We start from the raw sequence: 20594 nt of genomic DNA, 5'->3' as shown, positions 1-20594 counted from the left end.
TAATTAAGTTCAAATTCATATTAAATCATAAAACAAGCAAATATATTGCTACAAGTAATAAAATTTAAATTTAATTAATCCTACTAAATACCTATATTCCCACAAAGAAATCATATTAAGAGAAAATCCAGAGAATTTATACACCAGCTGAAACTGTTGACAGAGAATTTTCTGCTGTTAACTGGTTAACATTGAAATTGGATTGTGTGTGGTGAAGTGCAAGACGTGTTCACATGCAAAAAAGTTGGAATCTAGCAAAACCGCCTTCTCATTGTGTTTAAATTCTCTGCTTTTACCGTCGGGACAGTGGATATCGAGAGGAACATTTTTTCATGAATATACTTTCAATAATTTCAAATGTTCAAGCGGAAGTGATATTCGCCCATTCTTATTCACGTGTTCACATGGCAGCTTTAACAAGGCTGTTTCATCGTAAGCTACAGTAAGAACCGAAGCAAGGCAACCCCACCACACGACAGTCAGTGACTTTGCTTAAGCCAACGTGCATTATTTCAAATAAGTCAATAATAAGATTTGCTAATCCTGTTAAATAAGCAGCGCAAAAGAACTGGTTTTTATTTGAAATGAGAAGATTCAGAGACAAGGCGAACCGCTTAAAGCTCCGTCACATAAGCAGTTTTTCATATACGTATATGCTTTTAACTCAAACTTATGCATTATGAGTAGATTGCGCGTATTTTTATGAAGAACGGTAGATTGAGCGACATTGGCGCCATCTGATATGAAATAGTAGCAAACATTCAAATTTTGTTGCAAACAAACGATAAGAAGAAGAATTTGACATTTGCTTTGGCTAAGGGTGCTGACACTCTTTGCAAGAGAAATTATTTTTACCACACGTTGGCAATTTTTCTAACATTTTTCGCAATTAAAAACTGCAATAAAACAAATGAATACGACACAAAATATGTTTGCAAGTTTTTTGTTGCATAGGGAGAATATTTATAACAGTGATTCGCGAAATTTTGTATGTGAATGGGCAAGATGAAATAAACTTCAGTTGCCAAGTCTGAAGTTCCTTCAGAGTTATAAACGCAACATCTTGGTTGATTGTGGCGATGTTACTGGAATGCATAAGCTTGTGTTAAACGCATCTATATGATTCATTGTGCCGCGGCTTTTACTCTAAAAGCGAATATATTCGATGGCCGCGCATATGAGTCAAGTCAATAGTGATAGAAGCTGTCGAACAACAATGTGAGATGGGGGAGCTGAAGCAGTAAGGGAACCCATGGGGTCTGAGCTGCAAGATGATCTAGCAACAAGAGTAGTTAGAGGAAAAGCAAAAATGTGCCCAGAAGTCATGCTGAACAATAATTTCATGGATCATGGTTTGGTTTAAAATAAACTTGAATACATATTAAAAAAAATTGGTAAAAGAAAACTGAGTATATTTTATTCGCTGTAACCTGAGAGTACTCTCTCTTTCTTGGTTTTCTATTAATAGCATAAATATAATAATTAAATATATAAAATATTGTATAAATATTTGGAAAAAATTAAGTTCACTGCCTGTCACCTAAAAACTTTGTCGTTTTTAATTAACATAACTGATAAGTAAGCTACCAACAAATACACAACCATATGAATTTAATCATAATGGCCTTATTTATTTATGTTATAAAATTAGTTAACTATTCTCTCACTTTATCGAAGAACAAAAGCAAATGACCGTCACAATTTTGTTATCTGCTGCAGGGTAAATTAATAACACAATTTCCATGCTAATTCCGCTAAATGTTGTCAAAACAAAAGCCGGTAATAAATATAATAGACAAAAGCGGAGAACGTCAACAAACCAAAATATATTAAGCAGACCAACAAGTTTCTAGCCAAACGAAACTGTGAACAAGGTTGTGGGAAATAAATTAACATTTTTCACACGATTGAGGGAATAGTTGCTAGCGTTAGGTAAATGACGTGGAGATGGTACGAATAACTAATTGAGCCACTGAATACCTCTATGGTGAGCACTAAGGTAGCTCGTGCTTAAAACAAAATATTAAGATATTGATAGTCTTTTCTAAATTTTGCTAAGCCGGCAGGCGGAACAACTATGCCATCGTCAGAGTTTGAAGAATTAGTTTCACCATATACCTCGCTGCTTAGCTGTGAGGAAAATTACTCGGGTAGACTATACATTATGGGGCCAGGGGGAGGGGGTTGGTGTGGTGGGTGGGGTTGGGGGCGACGACTCCCCCCACCCGCCGGAGGCTTATAGTTTGATTACAATTTAATATTAAAGTTACCAAAAATGCAAGAAAACGCAGTGAATTGAGCAAAAATGGTGCTACCATACTTCAAAATATGTTTTAATAAAAAACGGCTCAATTTACTCTAATTGCGCCTTTTTTATTCCAGATTTTCTATTTTTTTTTTATGAAATAAAAGTAATTTATTTTAAAAAATCGCATTTTTTAATTACATATTTTCTATTTTTTTTTTTTGATGAAATAAACATAATTTATTAAAAAAAAAATAATAAAAAGCGCCGCAGGCGATAATTTGGAATAAAAAATCGCGCGATTTATAATTCCAAATTTAAAATTTTTTATAAAATATACGTAAATTAAGATCATATGTATTTAATTAGCGAGCTGTGCTCATATTGCTTTATACAATGGTTTTTGTTATTGATATTAGAGAAAAATTGTAAGTTTACAGACGGCGATGGTTACTAGGATATGTTTCTGAATTACACTTCTTCATCAGCTAGCTTTTCGGGAGCTGAGCGTTGAACTCGAATGTCCAACATTCATATCAGTGCAAAAGGCCTTTAGCTGCTAAGCCATATGAATACCCCGTTGTTCGCTGTACAATTGGTCTCTAAGAGTTGCCTTTTTTGTTTCTATTCCTTTTAATCACCATGTAGGCACATACACTCTGTATGTAGTTTATTCCTAATAGTGTTGATATGGCTTAGCAGCTAAAGGCCTTTTGCACTGATATGAATGTTGGAGATTCGAGTTCAACGCTCAGCTCCCGAAAAGCTAGCTGATGAAAAAGTGAAATTCAGAAACATGTCCTGGTAACCATCGCCGTTTGTAAACTTACAATTTTTCTCTAATATCAATAACAAAAACCATACGTAAATTAATTAAAAAAAAAAAAGCGCCGCAGGCGAAGTCCCTCAATTTTCGAAATATTTTAATGAAATTTGGTGAGTGGGTATACTGATCATTTGAGTGATCATCGGAACCGACCGGATCGGACCACCATAGCATACATCACCCATACAGCCCGATTCAAAGAAGAGGGTTTTGTCATTTATTAGGCATTTTAACAGCTAGAAGACTGAAATCCCACAGGGTATTTAGAAGGCATACATTGTTGTGTGAAAAAATTGTTAAAATAGGTCATATATACATAATATGTATTATATCCCATACAATCGATTATAAGGGGTTTAATGTCATTTCTGATCGTTCCAATATACATCATTTATCCGCCCTGTCGGAAAATCAACAAAACAAAATATGTAATTTCTTCCCCTTTTCAACCGCTAGAAGCTTGAAATTTTTCAAAAGCCTCTCAAAGGCGGATATATCGTCAAGATCGGTCATATATATAATATATATCCCATACAACCGATTTTTCAGATTTTATGAATTTTTAAACTTGCAACACATTATTGTTGAGCTCCATTCATGAAACGTTTGGGTCTTCAGCACAACCGAAACAGTTCCGTTCTTCAATCAGTTTCTTATCCCAGCGAATTAGGGGGCTTAGAATATACCCGCAGTAGGTATGCCTGTCATAAGAGGCGAATAAAATACCAAATTGATGCGAGGTGTTGTGTAGCGCAACCCTTTCAATTGATTGCCAGCGCAATATATTGCTTCTCCAACCCAATTGTCAACCTCACCTAACGGTGGCGAATACTGTTTCTTTAACAGCCAAGGCTCTGGCGAACCCAAGTTCCTCATGGATCTAGGGGTGGGAGGGCGGTATGGCCTAGAAGGTTTCATGTGTTCATACCAAATCGGTGCCGAGATGGTCGGGCTAGTACCTTAATCGTGCTTGTTACCGAAACGTACCGGATCTGCATCCGACAAAGGAGCATCAACATCGATAACATTGCCCAAGGCCTTCGTGGAGTATCGTTATTGCTACAACACAAAAAAACAACAACAACCCCGCTTTTACATGTTTTATTTTTTTAAGTACGTGTTTCTTTACTATTCGTGTTACAATAACGCTCCCATACACAGCGTGTGGGGCCGTCGTAAGTACCGTGGTGGTGGTGCAACATTCCTTATCGTTCTAGTTATTTTTCCTTAAGCGCTTGAACCCTTTGATGTCCACAGTGGAGGAAGGTACTACGACTGATCGGCTACATCGCAAAGTCTTAGTTCTCTCTCAGTGAGCAGGTATGAGAGCGTCCTTTTTCGTGAAAGGCAAGCTTTCCTTGTGACACTGCGCTTATTTTATTCGCTGCACAGCGGCGGGTGCGTATCTTGACTTCCACATTGGATACTTGATCTTCCTACACTGCGCATATCCAGAATACAGCTGATAAGACGCCATTAATCAAGACGTGACCAGTTTGGCTTCGTTTTTCTATCAGAAGATATATTTCTAACGTGCAGTCTATATTTAGTTGCCAAGCTTGATTTTGATGTCTTGGCGGGGGCAGTCATCGCATTTATTTTCTAGTTTCTTATAGAAATTGTCCTTTCCCATATCGACCGTACTATCTGTGGAGGCAGAGTAGGAAAACTTATCGAAACAAGATGCTCATTCACAGCCAGGATCTATATTTTTCAGCACTAAAAGCAATAGAGCAGCTTCAACTTGCGTTTCCCTCCTTGCGGTCATTACAGTATACGTCGCAAGGTCCCATTGTTCTGCCTTCCCATCTCTATCGCATTTTCTGTATGGCAGCCATATTAACTTTTTTCACTAGAACATAAATCAGCCGAGCAGTGGTGCCTTTCTTTAATCTGTTGTTAGACTGGAAGTAGTTTTTTAATCGGAGGATCCAAAGCACAGCGCACAACACGGAAAGGAGATTGAGCAGTCATAAAACATTTATTAAGTTGAAATTTTATTCAAGACGGACCCTTGCTTTTATCCCCACCTCATGACATGAAGATGCTGCACACCTCCGCAAGCTCTTAAGCCTAGTAAGCTGGAGTAGCGCTTTTCCTATCCCTTTATATTTTCCAACATATTTTTGGACCACCCTAATTTCAATTTTTGCGCAACAGTCACATACTAAACGTTCTAAGCGCACAACAAAAATATGAATGCAACAACAAAACAATTGTAAAAAATGTTTCGTAGACGTCAGCCCATGCGAATTGTATATTTATCTCATAATCAAATTGCCCTAATTCTCATGTTCGCGAACTCATTGTCTTTTTCTTTTTTGTAACTTCCACCTTTTTCTAGGCATCGACCCAGAGGGCAGCCGTTTGAAGTACAGCATATCTGGGCCAGTTTTTTCAGTTGACCGTGAAACAGGTGTTGTGCGACTGCGACAAGAACTTGATCGTGAAACGCAAGATACAATTGAAGTGATCATAAGTATAACAGATGAGGGTATCTATGACACTGAACCAAATACCGTTTCATTGCGACGCGAAATACCAGTGCGAGATTACAATGATAATCATCCGATCTTTATTGGACGTCCATATACGGGCAGCGTTAGCGAATCGTTGGCAGTGGGTGAAGAATTGGAAATCAAACCACGTATAATTGCGATCGATCGCGATGAGGGAATCAATGCTGTGTTGACCATCAAATGTGTACAGGTGAGTTTGAGTTCAAGTGAAGTAGATAGGCAAACTTATTTTTTAGCACCCATTTTGCATTTTATTTCCAGGAGAACGATATTTGCGATACATTCGATGTGCGCGCCATACGCATTGCCGACGGCAATTACACAGCGCGCGTCACATTGAAAAAGCCATTGGATTACGAAAGCCGCCCTTCATACATAATGACTGTAGCTGCTTCTGATGGCGCGTTGGATAATCGTTTGTCTTCATTTGCCAGCGTTTCGATCAACGTGATCGATGTGCAAGATCAGCCGCCGGTGTTCACAAATGCGCCATACTCCGCCACGCTAGCGGAGAATACCGCTGCTGATGTGAGTGTTTTAACTATAAAAGGAGTTGATGGTGATGTCGGCATACCACGTGATATCGCACTGACATTGGGCGATGAGATTTTTGGACATTTTGTGCTGGAACCATTTGGCGAACCCAAAGCAGGTACAGCAATATTGAAAACCACAGATGTGCCATTGGATCGCGAGAATCCTGAGATTTTACAAAATGGTGGCGTTTATGTTTTCAATGTGCGCGCTACGGAAATTGTAGATGGTGCGCTACAACCAGATTATGCTACTACGCGCGTGACGATCGTGGTGACCGATGTTGATGATCATATACCTGAATTCAATTTAGACTACTTTAATCTTTCCATACCTGAAAATTTGGAAAAGGGCATGGCATTGCCTGGTTTATCAGTATTTGTGGATGATCGTGATTTGGGCGAAAATAGTCGCTATGCGCTCAGTTTGCGCGATATCAAGAACTCGAAAGATATATTCGCTGTTAGTCCAGAAAGCGCACATGGACGCACGCCTGTAGTTGTGCGCGTTTTGAACTCTACAAAGCTTGATTACGATGTTGCAGAACCAGAACTACGTCACTTCCAGTTTGATCTCGTTGCTACAGCTAAGGGTGAAGAGAAGTCGAAAGCGCGCGTACAAATTAATCTGGAAGACATCAATGATAACGCGCCAATATTTGAACGCAGCAGCTATCGTCTTGTTGTGCCCGAAAATGCCACAATGCACGAGGAATTTGGCAAGTTCAATGCTACAGATAAGGACTCAGGCGAGTATGGGAAAATCACTTATTTATTAAAAGGCTTTGGCTCGGACAATTTTTACGTGCACCCTGACACTGGCGGTTTTTATGTGCAAAAACCATTGGATTACGAAAAGCAAAATAGTTATAGTTTAACATTGGTGGCTAAAGATGGTGGCGGCCGCGAGTCTAATGCCATACTTTATGTTGACGTTTTAGATGTCAATGACAATTATCCCGCATTCGAAAGTGATGAATATACGCGCATCATACGCGAAGGCACCGCTAGCTTTGAGCCGCAATTTTTTGTGCGCGCGCACGATTATGATGGTCCGACGCAGGGTGGTGGGCGCATAAAATATGGCATGGTCTCTGAGAATAGCATATCTGGTAATGTTTTTCAAATTGATGAGACAACTGGCGAAATCACATTACATAAAGTGGCGCGTTCAATGGATACCGAGCGTGGCGAATACGAGCTGGTGGTCTCAGCGACAGATTTCGGTATTTTTTTTTTTTTAATTTTGTCAAATCTCTTTTCCCTTTTTATATGTTTTTCGTACAGGTATTCCACCACTTAGCAATACAACGCACGTTTTAGTGCGCGTTGGCATAAGCGGCAATCAGCGTCCTATTTTTAAAGGTCATTTCCAGAATATCGAAAATGTACCAGTGCTTGGTCCGCCTAGTTATCGTGTTTCAATACCGGAGAATGCGCTGCCCGGGTATAATGTAACCAAAGTAACTGCTAACGATCCAGATGGACTCGATGAGCTACTTCGGTATCGTATTGTTGGTGCAAATGATAACTTCGATATCGATGAAATGTAAGTAAATTGTTTTATACTTTAAGATTTAAAAACTCCAATTTATCAAGAAGATCAACGAGTGGGTGATATTGTTTTCAAAACGGTAGCAATATATTTTGGTCGAATATAAATCTATGACGCCGAGGATTCTGATCTGTCGGTAGAAGCCTAATTTGACCACCGTTTGACAACATTTTGTAAACTACAAACCATTATCGAAATAGTTTCGCCCTGTACTGGCAGGAGCAGTACATTCGAGCATGAAATAACGCTATGACTTCTAGTCCCGCTTGCAGCTGCAGCATTAAGGTCTTATAGGATGTTGTGACGTAGTGCACGTCCTGCCTTTGGACAATGATCATTCAGAACACTAACCATCAAGCATAGATAAGTATAAGATAACCCAATCACTTCCGGCCAGAGAGATCTCGCTACCCCAAAAGGGAAGTGTTTACTCAGCGTTTGACTCGAAACTTGTTTCTTTGGAGACCTCGTGGAACTAGAAGGTGGGGGAAGGAATGACCTATGAGATTTAATGTGGTCACATTAAATCATTCCCAAGATCCCAAGATAGTTAGGGTAGTGCCTTAATGGTGTTTGTTATTGGAACGTACCAGACCTATTATCGTCAAGCGATTTTAACCCTAGTTCGGCCGACGTTTTTACACCTATTTTTGGCAGACGCACCCACCCCGGTGACTGCCAGAAAAAGAATAAAAGTGTTCAAGCCGTTACAGTTGTCTATGACTAAAATTATAAAACCTTATTTTGTATTTTTTCTACTTAAAATTCATAAAGTTAGGATGTTACGGAAAATGAGTTAACAAAATTTATTAAAAACTAGCAGACCCGGCAGACGCTGTTCTGCACTAAATTTGGTCTATATGCATACATTTTAATAAGCTTTTTCCGTCTAACTCTGACCTCGCCCCTCTACACTTTTTCCTAATCTTTGTATTCACTCCTCCCTCCGTATTTTTCGCTTCATCTATCCCCATCTTCGTCCCATTCTATCTCTTTCTCAGTCTCCTTTCTCATTCTTCTTCATATCTTATTGCCAGTCCCAGAGGGTGGTATGTATTTTGTTCCAGTCCCATTCCGAGTCCCAGTCCCACTCGGAGTCTCAGTCTCAATCTCAGTCCCAGTCCTAGTCCTAATCCGAGTCCGTCTCTGGTCTACTTCCCGGAAAAAAGCATCGTAAATACTAATATAGGCAAATTTATATACCAAATTTCATGCAAATCGAATTAGACGTATGTAAATAGGTATGTGAGTATTATTAATTCATGTCTTTATTTCGGCTTCGCATACATATTTATCAGTTTTGCCAGGTTGATGCGACTAAATCGAATATCACAATGAAAATTAATTTAAAGCTCTCAGCAACAGCTTTCGTTTGATATCAATAATACGCACACATTCTAGAGGTATCCGGGTCCACGTTTTGGCCTATATTTCGAGAACCTCTTTCTTTGCTATAAACCTCACGGAGCCCGAGGCCTTTCCAATGAATGCAAAACCGTGTAAATCGGTTCGTGTGTTCTGGAGTTATAGCGTCAGGAAGGAAAATCCGAATTATTTTTATATTATAGATGTGTTTTTTTAAGGGGAGAATATGAAAAAATCATCCCGGTGACTCGTCGGACGAACTAGGGTTAAACATCCTTAACACTCCCGTAAACCTTCGGATACTATCTTTATCGCTATAACAATAACATACATGTCTGAATAAGGGCAGATTACAGGTGGCCAGCAGAACTCCACACTCCCACAGCCATCCACATTTGATTCCAATTTTCGTTATTTTTAACTGAAGTGACTTGGGCACACCGAGGCACTCAAACTCTGCGTCTATTTTTGAATCTTCAGTGGGGGCTGTCAAATATCCTTAAAGTAACCCATGCTAGTTAAAATTAGTTTGAGCATGCTTCCATTGGGATTTCCACAAACTTCCACTCAGATATATTTTCTTCCATTTTTCTCATTGTGAATCCCCTCCGTAAGTACCGATTGGGGCCCTCGTTCAGCCAGATACTTTCTTATTAATTCTCAACACACCACTTACTTCCATACCTTCGCCATATTGTCGAGAACGATGCCCTATGCACGGTATCCGATTTTATCAAATTGGATTCTAATGACTACGCTGCCTGAAAGAATAAATGTTACATTAATCTCGGCCTGGAGTAGTCTAGCTGCACTCTCTATGAGACAGGTTTCTGACCAGGAGGTACTGAAAGAGATGCTTCGTGTCCTAGTTCCTTTTTCTAATTCTGCGCTGTATTTGCAATCTGTTATGTCCTTAACATTGTGTAAACCCTTTTACATCTAGTCATCAAATAAACAGCACCAGGATGCTTATTTGAAAGTCAACAACTGCAGTTATACAGTCCAGTTATATATAGTATAATCAAGTCATTTTCGATTCCCCCAAAGTAAGGTTTAGTTTAAATCTTCCTAAGGAGCCCCGCCCATTTCACTAGGGTCTCTCAGCCTTCGTTTGACTGCTTTTTTGTCTAGCAACTTTCACTCGACAAAGTAGTTTGACCATCGCTACTGACCGCCTACCATCCAAACTTCGCCATCTTGCCGGATTAAGTTTCTCCTAAGCGTTTGTCAAGGTGTCATCTCTCCATAAGTAGACTGCAGCTCCGAATTTCCATATTAAGCCGAGTTCGGTTTCCTGCGGTAACCGTTAAAGCTGCTGAGCTCTTGCGACCCATGTAATACGTATCCTAATGAAGTTTTGTGCCTGAATAGTTTGAAGTCTATTTGAAAGTTGAAATGTGGCTTATTCTTTGGAGTATGATGGAGTTTGGTTGAGCTGCAGTTGGGCTGCAGTTGGGCAGCCTTATTATAGCCAACAGGTATCTCATTATGAAGTGGCAGAGAAATACAACGCCTGTTGGATACCTCAGTGTATTGCGTTTGGCTGTCGGTGGTTATGAGGTGCAGTGTGGTTTTAGGCACAGGTGAGGTCACAGTTGCGATCGTATTATTATAACGCTACTTTACACTTTTCGAGTCCTAAAGCTGATTTTAGTTAGGTAATGATGAGGACAATTTTTGTCCACATCTTTCTCGCAACTGTTAGTATCACTTAGAACTCACAAAAATGATTAAATTCCCATGAAGATTGTTTGTTTAACTATTTTGTTGTAATAATTGAACTCCTAATGCAACTTGTTTTCCCAGCACCGGTCTCATAACAGTTTCTCCACACGCGCACATCGATCGGGACGCCAACATGGATAGCTTTGAGATCACTGTAAACGCCGTGGATGCTGGCATGCCCATAGCCGAGACAGCCACCACTACAGTCTATGTGAATATCAAAGACATAAATGACGAGAAGCCGAAGTTCGAGTACGCCAGTTATGCTGGCTATGTCTCGGAACGCACCGATGTAGGTGAAAGCATACTCAAAGTGCGCGCAATCGATAAGGATCTCTACTCCAAACTAGAATATAGCATCACCGGTACGGTAAAGGCAACAACAAAAGCGGGTGTAAGCATAGCAAATCGCAGCAGCTACAAACCGGAAGAGGCATTCCGCATCGATAGTGGAAGCGGTGAAATATTTGTAAACAGCAGCTTGCGGCACGATGTTGCCGCTGTTATCACATTCACAGTGCAAGTGCGTGATCTTAATGCTGAAGTTGATCCTGAAGAGCAAATCGATACCACTGAAATAACAATTTATGTGCAATCATTCAAAGATACAAACCCGGTGTTTAAAAATAAAGGTTGGACGAGTTCAAAACCGGCAGTGAATATTGTGCTCAAAGAAGAAATGCCTATCGATAGTGCGCTTTTCATATTACAAGCTGAAGATCCAGTGACGCAGACGGTAATAACCAATTTTCAACTAGTCGAGCCGGCTGAGATGGAGTACTTCCAAATAAATGAGCGCACAGGTGAAATTATATTGAAGAAACGTTTGGACTATGAAGCTTTGGAGGAAGAAAAAACCGAGTTTGATTTTCAAGTCAAAGCCACTTCTGTGGATGGCCAGCGCTCAACGATCACCAGAGTTAATATAACTGTTGAGAATGTGAATGACAACAGTCCAATATTTGAGGCTCCCGCCTACAAGGCTGCCATTTTAGAAAATAAAATGCATCCAGAAAAAGTGGTGCAAGTCAAAGCAAACGATAAAGATGCAGCACTTAATGCGCGCGATCAACGTCTGGGCTATCATAAGATCGTTTACACATTGCAAGGTGAATATGCCGAACTCTTTGGAATTAATAGCACCACTGGTGAAATTGTCGTAGCAGCGAATCAAACTATCGATCGTGAGCGCACACCGCACATACACCTGAAAGTGAAAGCCGAGGATTCCCCAGGCAGTCCGACAGATGCCAAACAAAGCACCGTGCAGTTAACGATCGATGTGTTGGACGTCAATGATAATGCACCCGAATTTAGTCAGCGTAATTACACCGGTGTTATACCAGAGAATGCGCCAATCGATTCTTTTGTATTAAAAGTTTATGCGAACGATCCCGATGATGGTCCTGGTGGTGAAGTGCGTTATGAGTTGGTCGATGAGGGTGATGCTAAAGATTTATTTAAAATTAATGCAGCCAGTGGAGAGCTACGTACAAAACGTGAGCTGACCGGTAAAGGACGTTCGCAATCATACGAATTGGTTATAAGAGCGCAAGATAACGGTAATCAAATATCCAAGCAAGAATCGCTAGCAGCTGAGGTGCCAGTTATTGTGTATATAGGTGATGTGAGCGCAAATGATGGCATACCATACTTTTTAGAGCCCAAAGTTGGGCAAAAGGCCAATGTGACTGAGGTTAGCTTAGACTTTTTTTTATTTCTAAATACTTCATACAAAAAAGCGTAATGTATTTTTATTTTTTTCAGAACTCACCAATCGGCTCTCCCGTGTTTCAAGTCATTGCCAGTGATCCGGATAATCCAGACACACCATCGGGTATGCTTTACTATGCGATTTTGCAGGATACTCCAGACGCTGAGTTTTTTGCTATAGATGAGAGAAGTGGTCTTATAACAACGCTACAACCTTTGGATCGCGAGTCGAAAGACCTCTATAATATTATATTGGAAGTTTCGGATGATGGACAGCCTCGGCAGTCGGTTACACGAATATTACAGATTATGGTATTGGATGTGGATGATCATGCTCCACATTTTGGGCGAGAAATAGTAAGTTTTGATTGAATTATTTTGAAATCTTATGATTTTTGCAGTTTGTTAGAAAACTTTCTAGTTGTAATAGGATAAGGATCCTGTAGAATATTGTAGTCCCCAAAATTGTTTGCAATAATTCCGTTTGATAATTTCCCAACTCCCTGCAGCTCATGTGCCATGTCTTGTAGATCGCGTAGCCTGTCTCCAAGCTTTGGGACTGCGTCTTTTCCACTTTTAAGAAATAGGCTTCCATGTGGAACTTCGTGTCGCCAGAGCCCCCGCTGTTAATGAAACAGGATTCGCCACGGGTATGTGACTTCAACAATTGGTACTTTTAATAAATTTGGTACTTTAGTCGCCTCTTACGGCAGGCATACCTACCGCGGGTATATTCTAATTCCCCGAACCCGCTGGGGTATAAGGGGGAACCCCTGAAGGTGTATGCTCATTAATAGGCTCTGAACTGAGAGCCTCATGGGTGGGACGAAATGGCAATGCACAGCACTATAGAACTTTTTCTTGGATTATCATTGGGCGAGATCCGCTTCTATGTTTCAAACTCTATGAAGGCGAAATCCATGATAAAGGCGCAAATACTTGATCTTAAGCTAGATTAAGTTGGATTAAGACAATACTGACATAACCCAAAGAAACTAAGAAAATCTTAACGTAGCAACGATAGATTAAGTCCGATCTCAAACCTAGATAAATTCTCCGTATACATCGATCTTTACTTTGACTCATCCGTGAACTAGTACACTAGTCCAGTCTATCCTCAGCGCTCCCTGTGGCCAATATCAGAAGTGATGTTTGCTTTGAAGGCAGTCCCCTAGAAGACCTTCGAATCGGATACCGGTCAACCAGTTCCCTCCTAACCAAGGTAAGGTACAGAGTCTTTTTTCCTTACAGCCTCGTCCCCTTTCCAAAAAAGTAAGTAAAAGCTCCTAGCTCATGTTGACATTGCAGCTCTTACAAATTATCAAATGGCGTCTCTATTATATCAGTATGGGACATATACGAAAAAACATCTATAATATTACAGTCGGATCGCTCAATTAAGGCTGCCATTTTGACTAAAATCTTCCCCTACCTTCTTCCCTGTGCACCAGAAGATTATATTTTCTAAGGAACTTCTCTTCTACCTACTCAGACAAGGCTCCGTCTCGTTCGAGGCAGAGCAAGTAATTTGAGGAAGTCACCTTAAACTGTTGAAGATTGATATAACTGGCATAAATCATAATCAAAATCTATAAACTTAATCTGAAAATTTAAGATATGGTTAGTATTTATCTTAAAGCCCAAATTTATATTTTTGGACTTAATATAGATACTGGGTAAAAAACCCCCTCTCCATGAAGAAGGGGTTAAGATTAGAAAACCTTTGAAAAACGCAAACTGTACTATTTTCTTCGGTGATTTCTATTAAACCTAAATTATAAATTAAAGATCAAAACTTTTTATCGAATTTTGTATTTAACAAGAGTTTCCCTTCTCTGCATTTCCCACAGGATGCTGTTCCCATAACATTTGCCATACTTGAAGAGGAGCCCGAGGGCACTATTGTAGGGAATCTAAGCGCTATCGATGAAGATAAAGGCGATAATGCACTTATCGATTACGCAATAATCGACGGAAATAACGAAAATGTATTCAGCATAGAACGCACCGATGGAAATGTTGCCATTATTAGAACTACAAAACCAATTGATAGAGAGAGTGTAGAATCATATACTTTGACAGTTAAATGCTTGAAGCGAGGAGAAATAAATTATCAATTCCTTGGCGATGAGTACGAACCAAATGATTTATCACTTATACAAATTCTGATCAAAGTTATCGATATCGATGATAATTTACCAGAATTCATACACAAAGATGCATCAATTGGCATACGCATAAATGTGCCTATCGATACAGTTATAAGAACGGTACATGCAGTGGATCGTGATGCCGAAGCGCCAGCCATCGTCTATGCACTAGACAATGTAACGTTCGTGCCACAATTCTACAAGCGTATGCGCAAAATTGATTCCACACCTTTGAAGAGACTATTCACAATTAATAATCGAACTGGTGAGTTACGCACAGGTGGCTCATTCGCTGATTATGTGGATGGTTATTTCCAAATCAAAATACGCGCTAACAACTCGGAACGCGCAAAACGTCATGCGTACGATAATTTGAAAGTTTTTGTGATACGTGGTAAATCGCTGCTGAAATTCATATTTGCGCGCCCACCAACCGAAATACAAGGCATCATACGACCTTTCCAAGAAAAATTGCAACAGAAATTAAAACCGTTGGGCTTAGAGTTACACATACTCGATACGCAAGTGTTGACGCGCGCCGATTATACACTAGACTTCACAGCGACAAGCTCATGCTTCCAAATGTTTAAAAATGGTGCTGCCATATCGTTGCAAGAAATGCAAAAGCTAATGCATTCGGAACAAATGAAACAGGAGTTGTTCGATGTGTATGTGGAATATGGTGTGAGTGAAGTGGAATTATGCTCAGTGCGTAAGCTGCAAGTGGCGGCGAGTGTGATGACGTCAGCGGGCACGTGGCTAGTCATATTGGCGGCTCTGATTGGACTTGCGGCATTAGTGGCGGCGTGTACGGCTTGCTGTTTGAAGAGAAAGTATGCTTGATAATATTAATTTTTGGTTTATTTTAATGCAACGTTTGTTTTTAAATTTTCTCGAAGATACAAAAAACATTCGAAGCGCAGTTTGCAGGCCTCACGCGCACCCACCGAACCCTACTCGGTAGGCATGAGTGTACCCACACTCTACTATTCGGAACCCATCTATGGACAATTATCATAGCAACCAATAATTTGGACTAGTGTAGGAAAATATTAATTTATAAAAAATTATTATAGAAGCTAATTTTAAGTTATTTGTAGGGCTGTGCCTTTATATGATTTATCAAGTATGTTAGATAATCAATTCTACAATTAGTCGGTTACTTAATTAAGCAAACTATTTTTTGTCAAACGTTATTTGATTATTTAAAAATACGAAAAATCAAAAATTTATCATATGGTGACGACGCTCGTATTAAAAAAAATAAAAAAAGAGCCGAGATATGTGATTAATCACTTTATTTGAGCAGTGATTAATCCACAATTACTCACTTCATTTTTGAGAAAAACCTATTCATTTGTCGAAACTTCTTGTGCGTATAATCAAGACATAGAATGCATTGATTAATTGAATAACGTGAAAAGTGATTTATATATTAAAATTTTGAATAATCTATTAATCGCACAGCCTTTAGATCTTTCCAAGTCTCTATTTATATGGTTAGTGATCAAGACTGCGCATATTAATTAATTAATGAACTAAGTCGAATTGTTTAAATTAATAATATGCCTGTGATTCAATATTTAAATATTTTAATTTAAATCCCTTCATTGATAATCGAAGCAATTTGGTTTAATTTTATTTAGTTTTACATAATTAAGCAAAAAAGCAATGATATATGTAAATATATTTAGTGTAGCGCTTTTTATTTACAACAAATTATTTATGTATTTTACGTTTACAAGGAGCATAATTACCATTACCTCAATCAAGTCAGGATGCGACCCGCTAGCGATCCAGAATTCAGAATTTTGTTTTGAGCTGCTTTGTTATTTAATAATCACCTAATACTTAATGCGACCCTCCGCATAGGACAATACTTAGATCTTAAGATGAGGCATGTATCTTAGTCCCGCTCCGGTCTTCAATGTTATACCAAAAGTCTTGCAATAATAGAGTGGCCAACGAGATACTCTCAGTGAGATATCTCGCATCGTCAATACGCATGGCACATTCGTTTGGCTTTCCGCTCTTTTCGTTTTAAAATCTTTGGGAGAACGGCAGTCCTTCACTAGTGCTGCCTTCAGCTGCTCGAATGCCGAATTCTGGTCTTCCTTCATCTCGAACTTCGTATCACGTCATTGGAGATCTTAAATTGTTTAGTGTCTACTGTGCATACTCCTATGAAGCGTCTAAAATACTAAATTCAAGCCTCTTGATGTCCCATGTTTTGGCGAATACTTCCCTTGCTTGTTACAAAACTCAGCCGTGGAATGTAGTAACTAAGATTTCTTCTATTTAAAACAGAGGTTGAATTCTCAAACTATTTTTAAAGGTTTCCTTCCACTTTTGAACTGCCTCATCTAGGTCTTTAGCGTGAATGATGGACTCATCTATATAGGCGAGAATGGTTCCGTCTTTCATCACTGCAAACTGCAAATATAAAGCAGGAAAACCCGGCTAAGAAATTTGTTTTTCTAGAAGGGATTTGCATATAGAAATGCATTCAGGTATGTTCGTTACATGAAGAAGTTCATTTATGAGAACCAAGTTTTTTGTCGTATGCAATCGTTCGACTATGCCATCATTTATTGTACTTGGAATGTGGTCTTGTTCGATCATCCGAATAAATCGTCTGTATCCGAGTTGAACTATTAATCCTATTTTCAACATGGATACGATAAGAAACACTAGAGTGCGTTCTAGACAATACCTTCTTCCAACGATAATGCCACCACATCGTCAACTGAAGATCGGGGCATATCCACAGGCGTATAGTCATGTATAAGTCACTACATCATACCCGATTTTTCCTATCTGAGATGTGATGGATGTAATATCAATTTTGGTGTTTTGTCTTTCTATTTTGTGCGAAAAAAAGATGAAGTTTAAAATAGGCACTTGCGATGTTTCTCCTCCTTGTAAACGTAACTTAAGTCTTTAAGTGGTTTGTGGAAATATTTCAAAAAGTTGGGGTTTTTTTAAGTTATTGCAATAGTGAGATAATTCACACAAGACGTTTTCTTTTCTGAAAATAATGCCGCCCTGTATTCTTCTTAGCTCTCTTACATGTTTGTGTGTTCCTTTCATAAAATATTGATTACTAAATATATTCCTTACCAAATAAGAAACAGGTACGTGGAGAGTTTGGTGCCGCAGGTCAAAAGTAAAAATTTAAGAGTGAAACATGAGGGTAACATTTTTGCTAGAAAAAGAAAAACCAACAGTCTAATAACACTTTATATTGACGTTCCGTTATTATATTAAATATGACCGCCATACTCGTACTATTATATCTATTTAGTCAATACGACGCGTTATGACTCTTCTTGAAACTGTTAAATAAGGGGATTCACAAAGCGCCATAACAAGTCATACTGAACAAATTTAGATTTAGTGAACTCTTATAATACAATAGGACGAGTTATCATACTTTGTGAATGCCCTTATTATAACAAAACTATGAATCACAATATATAGTAGTAAATAACAAATGCCCCCCCCCAATGGAAGGGCTTTTCTTTAACTAATAAAATATATGTAAATAATTGAAAAAAGAAAAATAATAATCATAATAATATCATGCAAATGATATTAAAAATAAATAATGTTTTAATAAACAAATCTATATTTTGATTAAGGTTCAGTTAGTCTTACTTACTTATGACAATAGAAATTTTACGCCTCCGACGCTTTTATTTAATTGTCTGATCAACACCCTAGATTGATAAGGAGTGTGATGACTAGTACCTAGGACCTACCTAATTATTTTCTAGCTTTTCGTACTATTAGTACTTGATGTAAATATTGTTTTCAATAAAACCGTTTAACTTAAAAATTTTTTTTTTATTATTTTTATTTCAAGTTTTTAGTATTTATTTAATTGTCTATTATTTCTCTTTCTATTTAGTTCATTTAGTGACTCATTATTACAAGGACTCTTTCCTGACAATTTGTTACAACCTAAGTCCTCAATACATAATCCTTCCAAAGACTTACCTCGACTCTGCGCCACGTATGCTTGTCCCTCCTCCAACTCCAAAATATGTTGATGTCACTTCTACCGGACTGTATGCAACATTTGTTCCAAATATGAGCCAAATCGGGCATCATGGCTCGCTTTCTATTCATGTATGTGTTATGTTTTCCAAATATGGACCAAATCGGACCACTAATGCGATTTTTTGTAAATATCTCGATCCTTGCGCCACCTAGCGATGATTTTTTTCATAGGTCGATTTCTATTCTTGCATGTATTATGTGTTCCAAATATAAGCCAAATCGGACTACAAATACGATTTTCGCGAATATCTCGATCCTTGCGCCACCTAGCGGCGATTTTTTCTTATTATTACATTGTCATCGGGTTCTGAACTATATTTCATATAGTTTCAAGCTTGTAGCTTATCGGGAAGTTACTTAAATTTCAATTACAAAATTCGTTCACAACGGCCGTGCATGCGGCCGTGTATGCGGACGTGCGGCCTGCCTGTCAATTCAAGCTAAATGAAACCATTTAAAAATGTTAAGCACTTCCTTTATATAACTGGACAAAAATAGCGAAAAATGTCTCCTTATATAAAGACATATTCTTGCTAAACTTTGATTTTTAAATTTTGACATAGAAATTGCAAAAATATTTATGAGAAATAAAAATATAAAGGTGGAACGCAATTTATTGACTAATAATATCTCCTTTCCTACCAACTTTCCAAACAAGTAATGTGCGCTTCACTTTTATATTTTTACTTCTCATAAATATTTTTGCAATTTCTATGTCAAAATTTAAAAATCAAAGTTTAGCAAGAATATGTCTTTATATAAGGAGACATTTTTCGCTGATGTTTGTCCATTTATATAAAGGAAGTGCTTAAATTTTTTTTTTATTTATTTTTTTATTTATAATTTTTTTTATATTTACATAGTTCTCTCCAGCCAATCCATCACACTTTCTGACATTTCCATTAAATTTTGCATTTTTGCGCGATGTTGCCCCGTAGAAATTCTCATTTAATGCGGTCATAGTTCCATCATATCCTTTATTTATCTATCTTATCTTACATTTACTTAATTTATGCATAACAAGTGGATTATAAATAATGTAAAATATTTACTCATAACTGCAAACAATTTACCATATATTTGTGACACAATTGGGCGTACATTTGCATGCGGCTGCATTCATTTATTTAACTAAAGTAGAAATCAAATAAAAATTTGCGTGTTTAATTGAAATTAACACCTGTTAAATGTGCACTTACATATGTTACACTCGAAATTTTGAAGCATATGTACAAATATTTATACTAAAATATTATACAAACAAAATATTTACTTGTATCACGAAATGATGGATTTGTCGATGGGGGCAGAGTTTGGGTTATGAAAAATTTAGTTGTCGATGTGGGGAAAAATAGTAGAAGTTACAAATTAAATATAACATTGTAACGAATTTTGTGAAATTCCCAATAATTATACACCTTATGCTAACGTCCGAATCGCTGAACTGTTGAATAAATAACTCCAATATTCAGTATTGCAAAATGGTCTTTATTAGACTAATTTGGTAGTAGTACTTCAAAATTACACATCACTTTACAACTAATACCGTGTTTAAATAAAACTGATTAACTGATTCCTCAGCTTGCGCTGCTTTTATACTCTCGTTTACCTCGTTCGCCCATTTCTCCTAAGGTCTAGTCGTTTCACGAACATGTGTTCTAGAACAGTTGTATCTCATGCTTGGTTATTAGCTGCATACATGTATATATCTAGTTTATGCTTTTCTTCTAGACATATGCATGTGGATGTGTGAGTAACAACTTCTGCTCTTAGCTGCCGGCTGCGTATATGTATGTGAAATAATCCCTTTGTTTCAACTGCAGGTTATGTGTATGGAATATTCTTCGTTGCCTTGTACATAAGTGTGATTGCTTGCTTTAATGTGTAAATGTACATAAGTG

General features: G+C 38.2%; 1 protein-coding gene across 11 annotated transcripts in view; it reads left to right on the top strand.

The window, feature by feature from the left end:
• Cad74A (cadherin-74A) overlaps positions 1–18473 on the top strand; it is a 60640-nt gene extending 42167 nt beyond the window's left edge. For all 11 annotated transcript variants that reach the window (XM_067790028.1, XM_067790032.1, XM_067790036.1 and 8 more), the window contains 7 exons: positions 5416–5780; positions 5852–7349; positions 7411–7672; positions 10850–12464; positions 12536–12838; positions 14332–15464; positions 15531–18473. In XM_067790028.1, coding sequence (XP_067646129.1) covers positions 5416–5780; positions 5852–7349; positions 7411–7672; positions 10850–12464; positions 12536–12838; positions 14332–15464; positions 15531–15651 — 5297 coding nt within the window. In that variant the 3' untranslated portion in view covers positions 15652–18473. The remainder of the gene's footprint in view (positions 1–5415; positions 5781–5851; positions 7350–7410; positions 7673–10849; positions 12465–12535; positions 12839–14331; positions 15465–15530) is intronic.
• Positions 18474–20594: the final 2121 nt, after the last annotated feature.

This window comes from Eurosta solidaginis, chromosome 5, assembly GCF_040869045.1.
Source record: "Eurosta solidaginis isolate ZX-2024a chromosome 5, ASM4086904v1, whole genome shotgun sequence".
Taxonomy (NCBI): Eukaryota; Metazoa; Arthropoda; class Insecta; order Diptera; family Tephritidae; genus Eurosta; species Eurosta solidaginis.
Note: the sequence above shows the minus strand (reverse complement) of the source record. Positions and strands in the feature narration are given on the sequence as shown.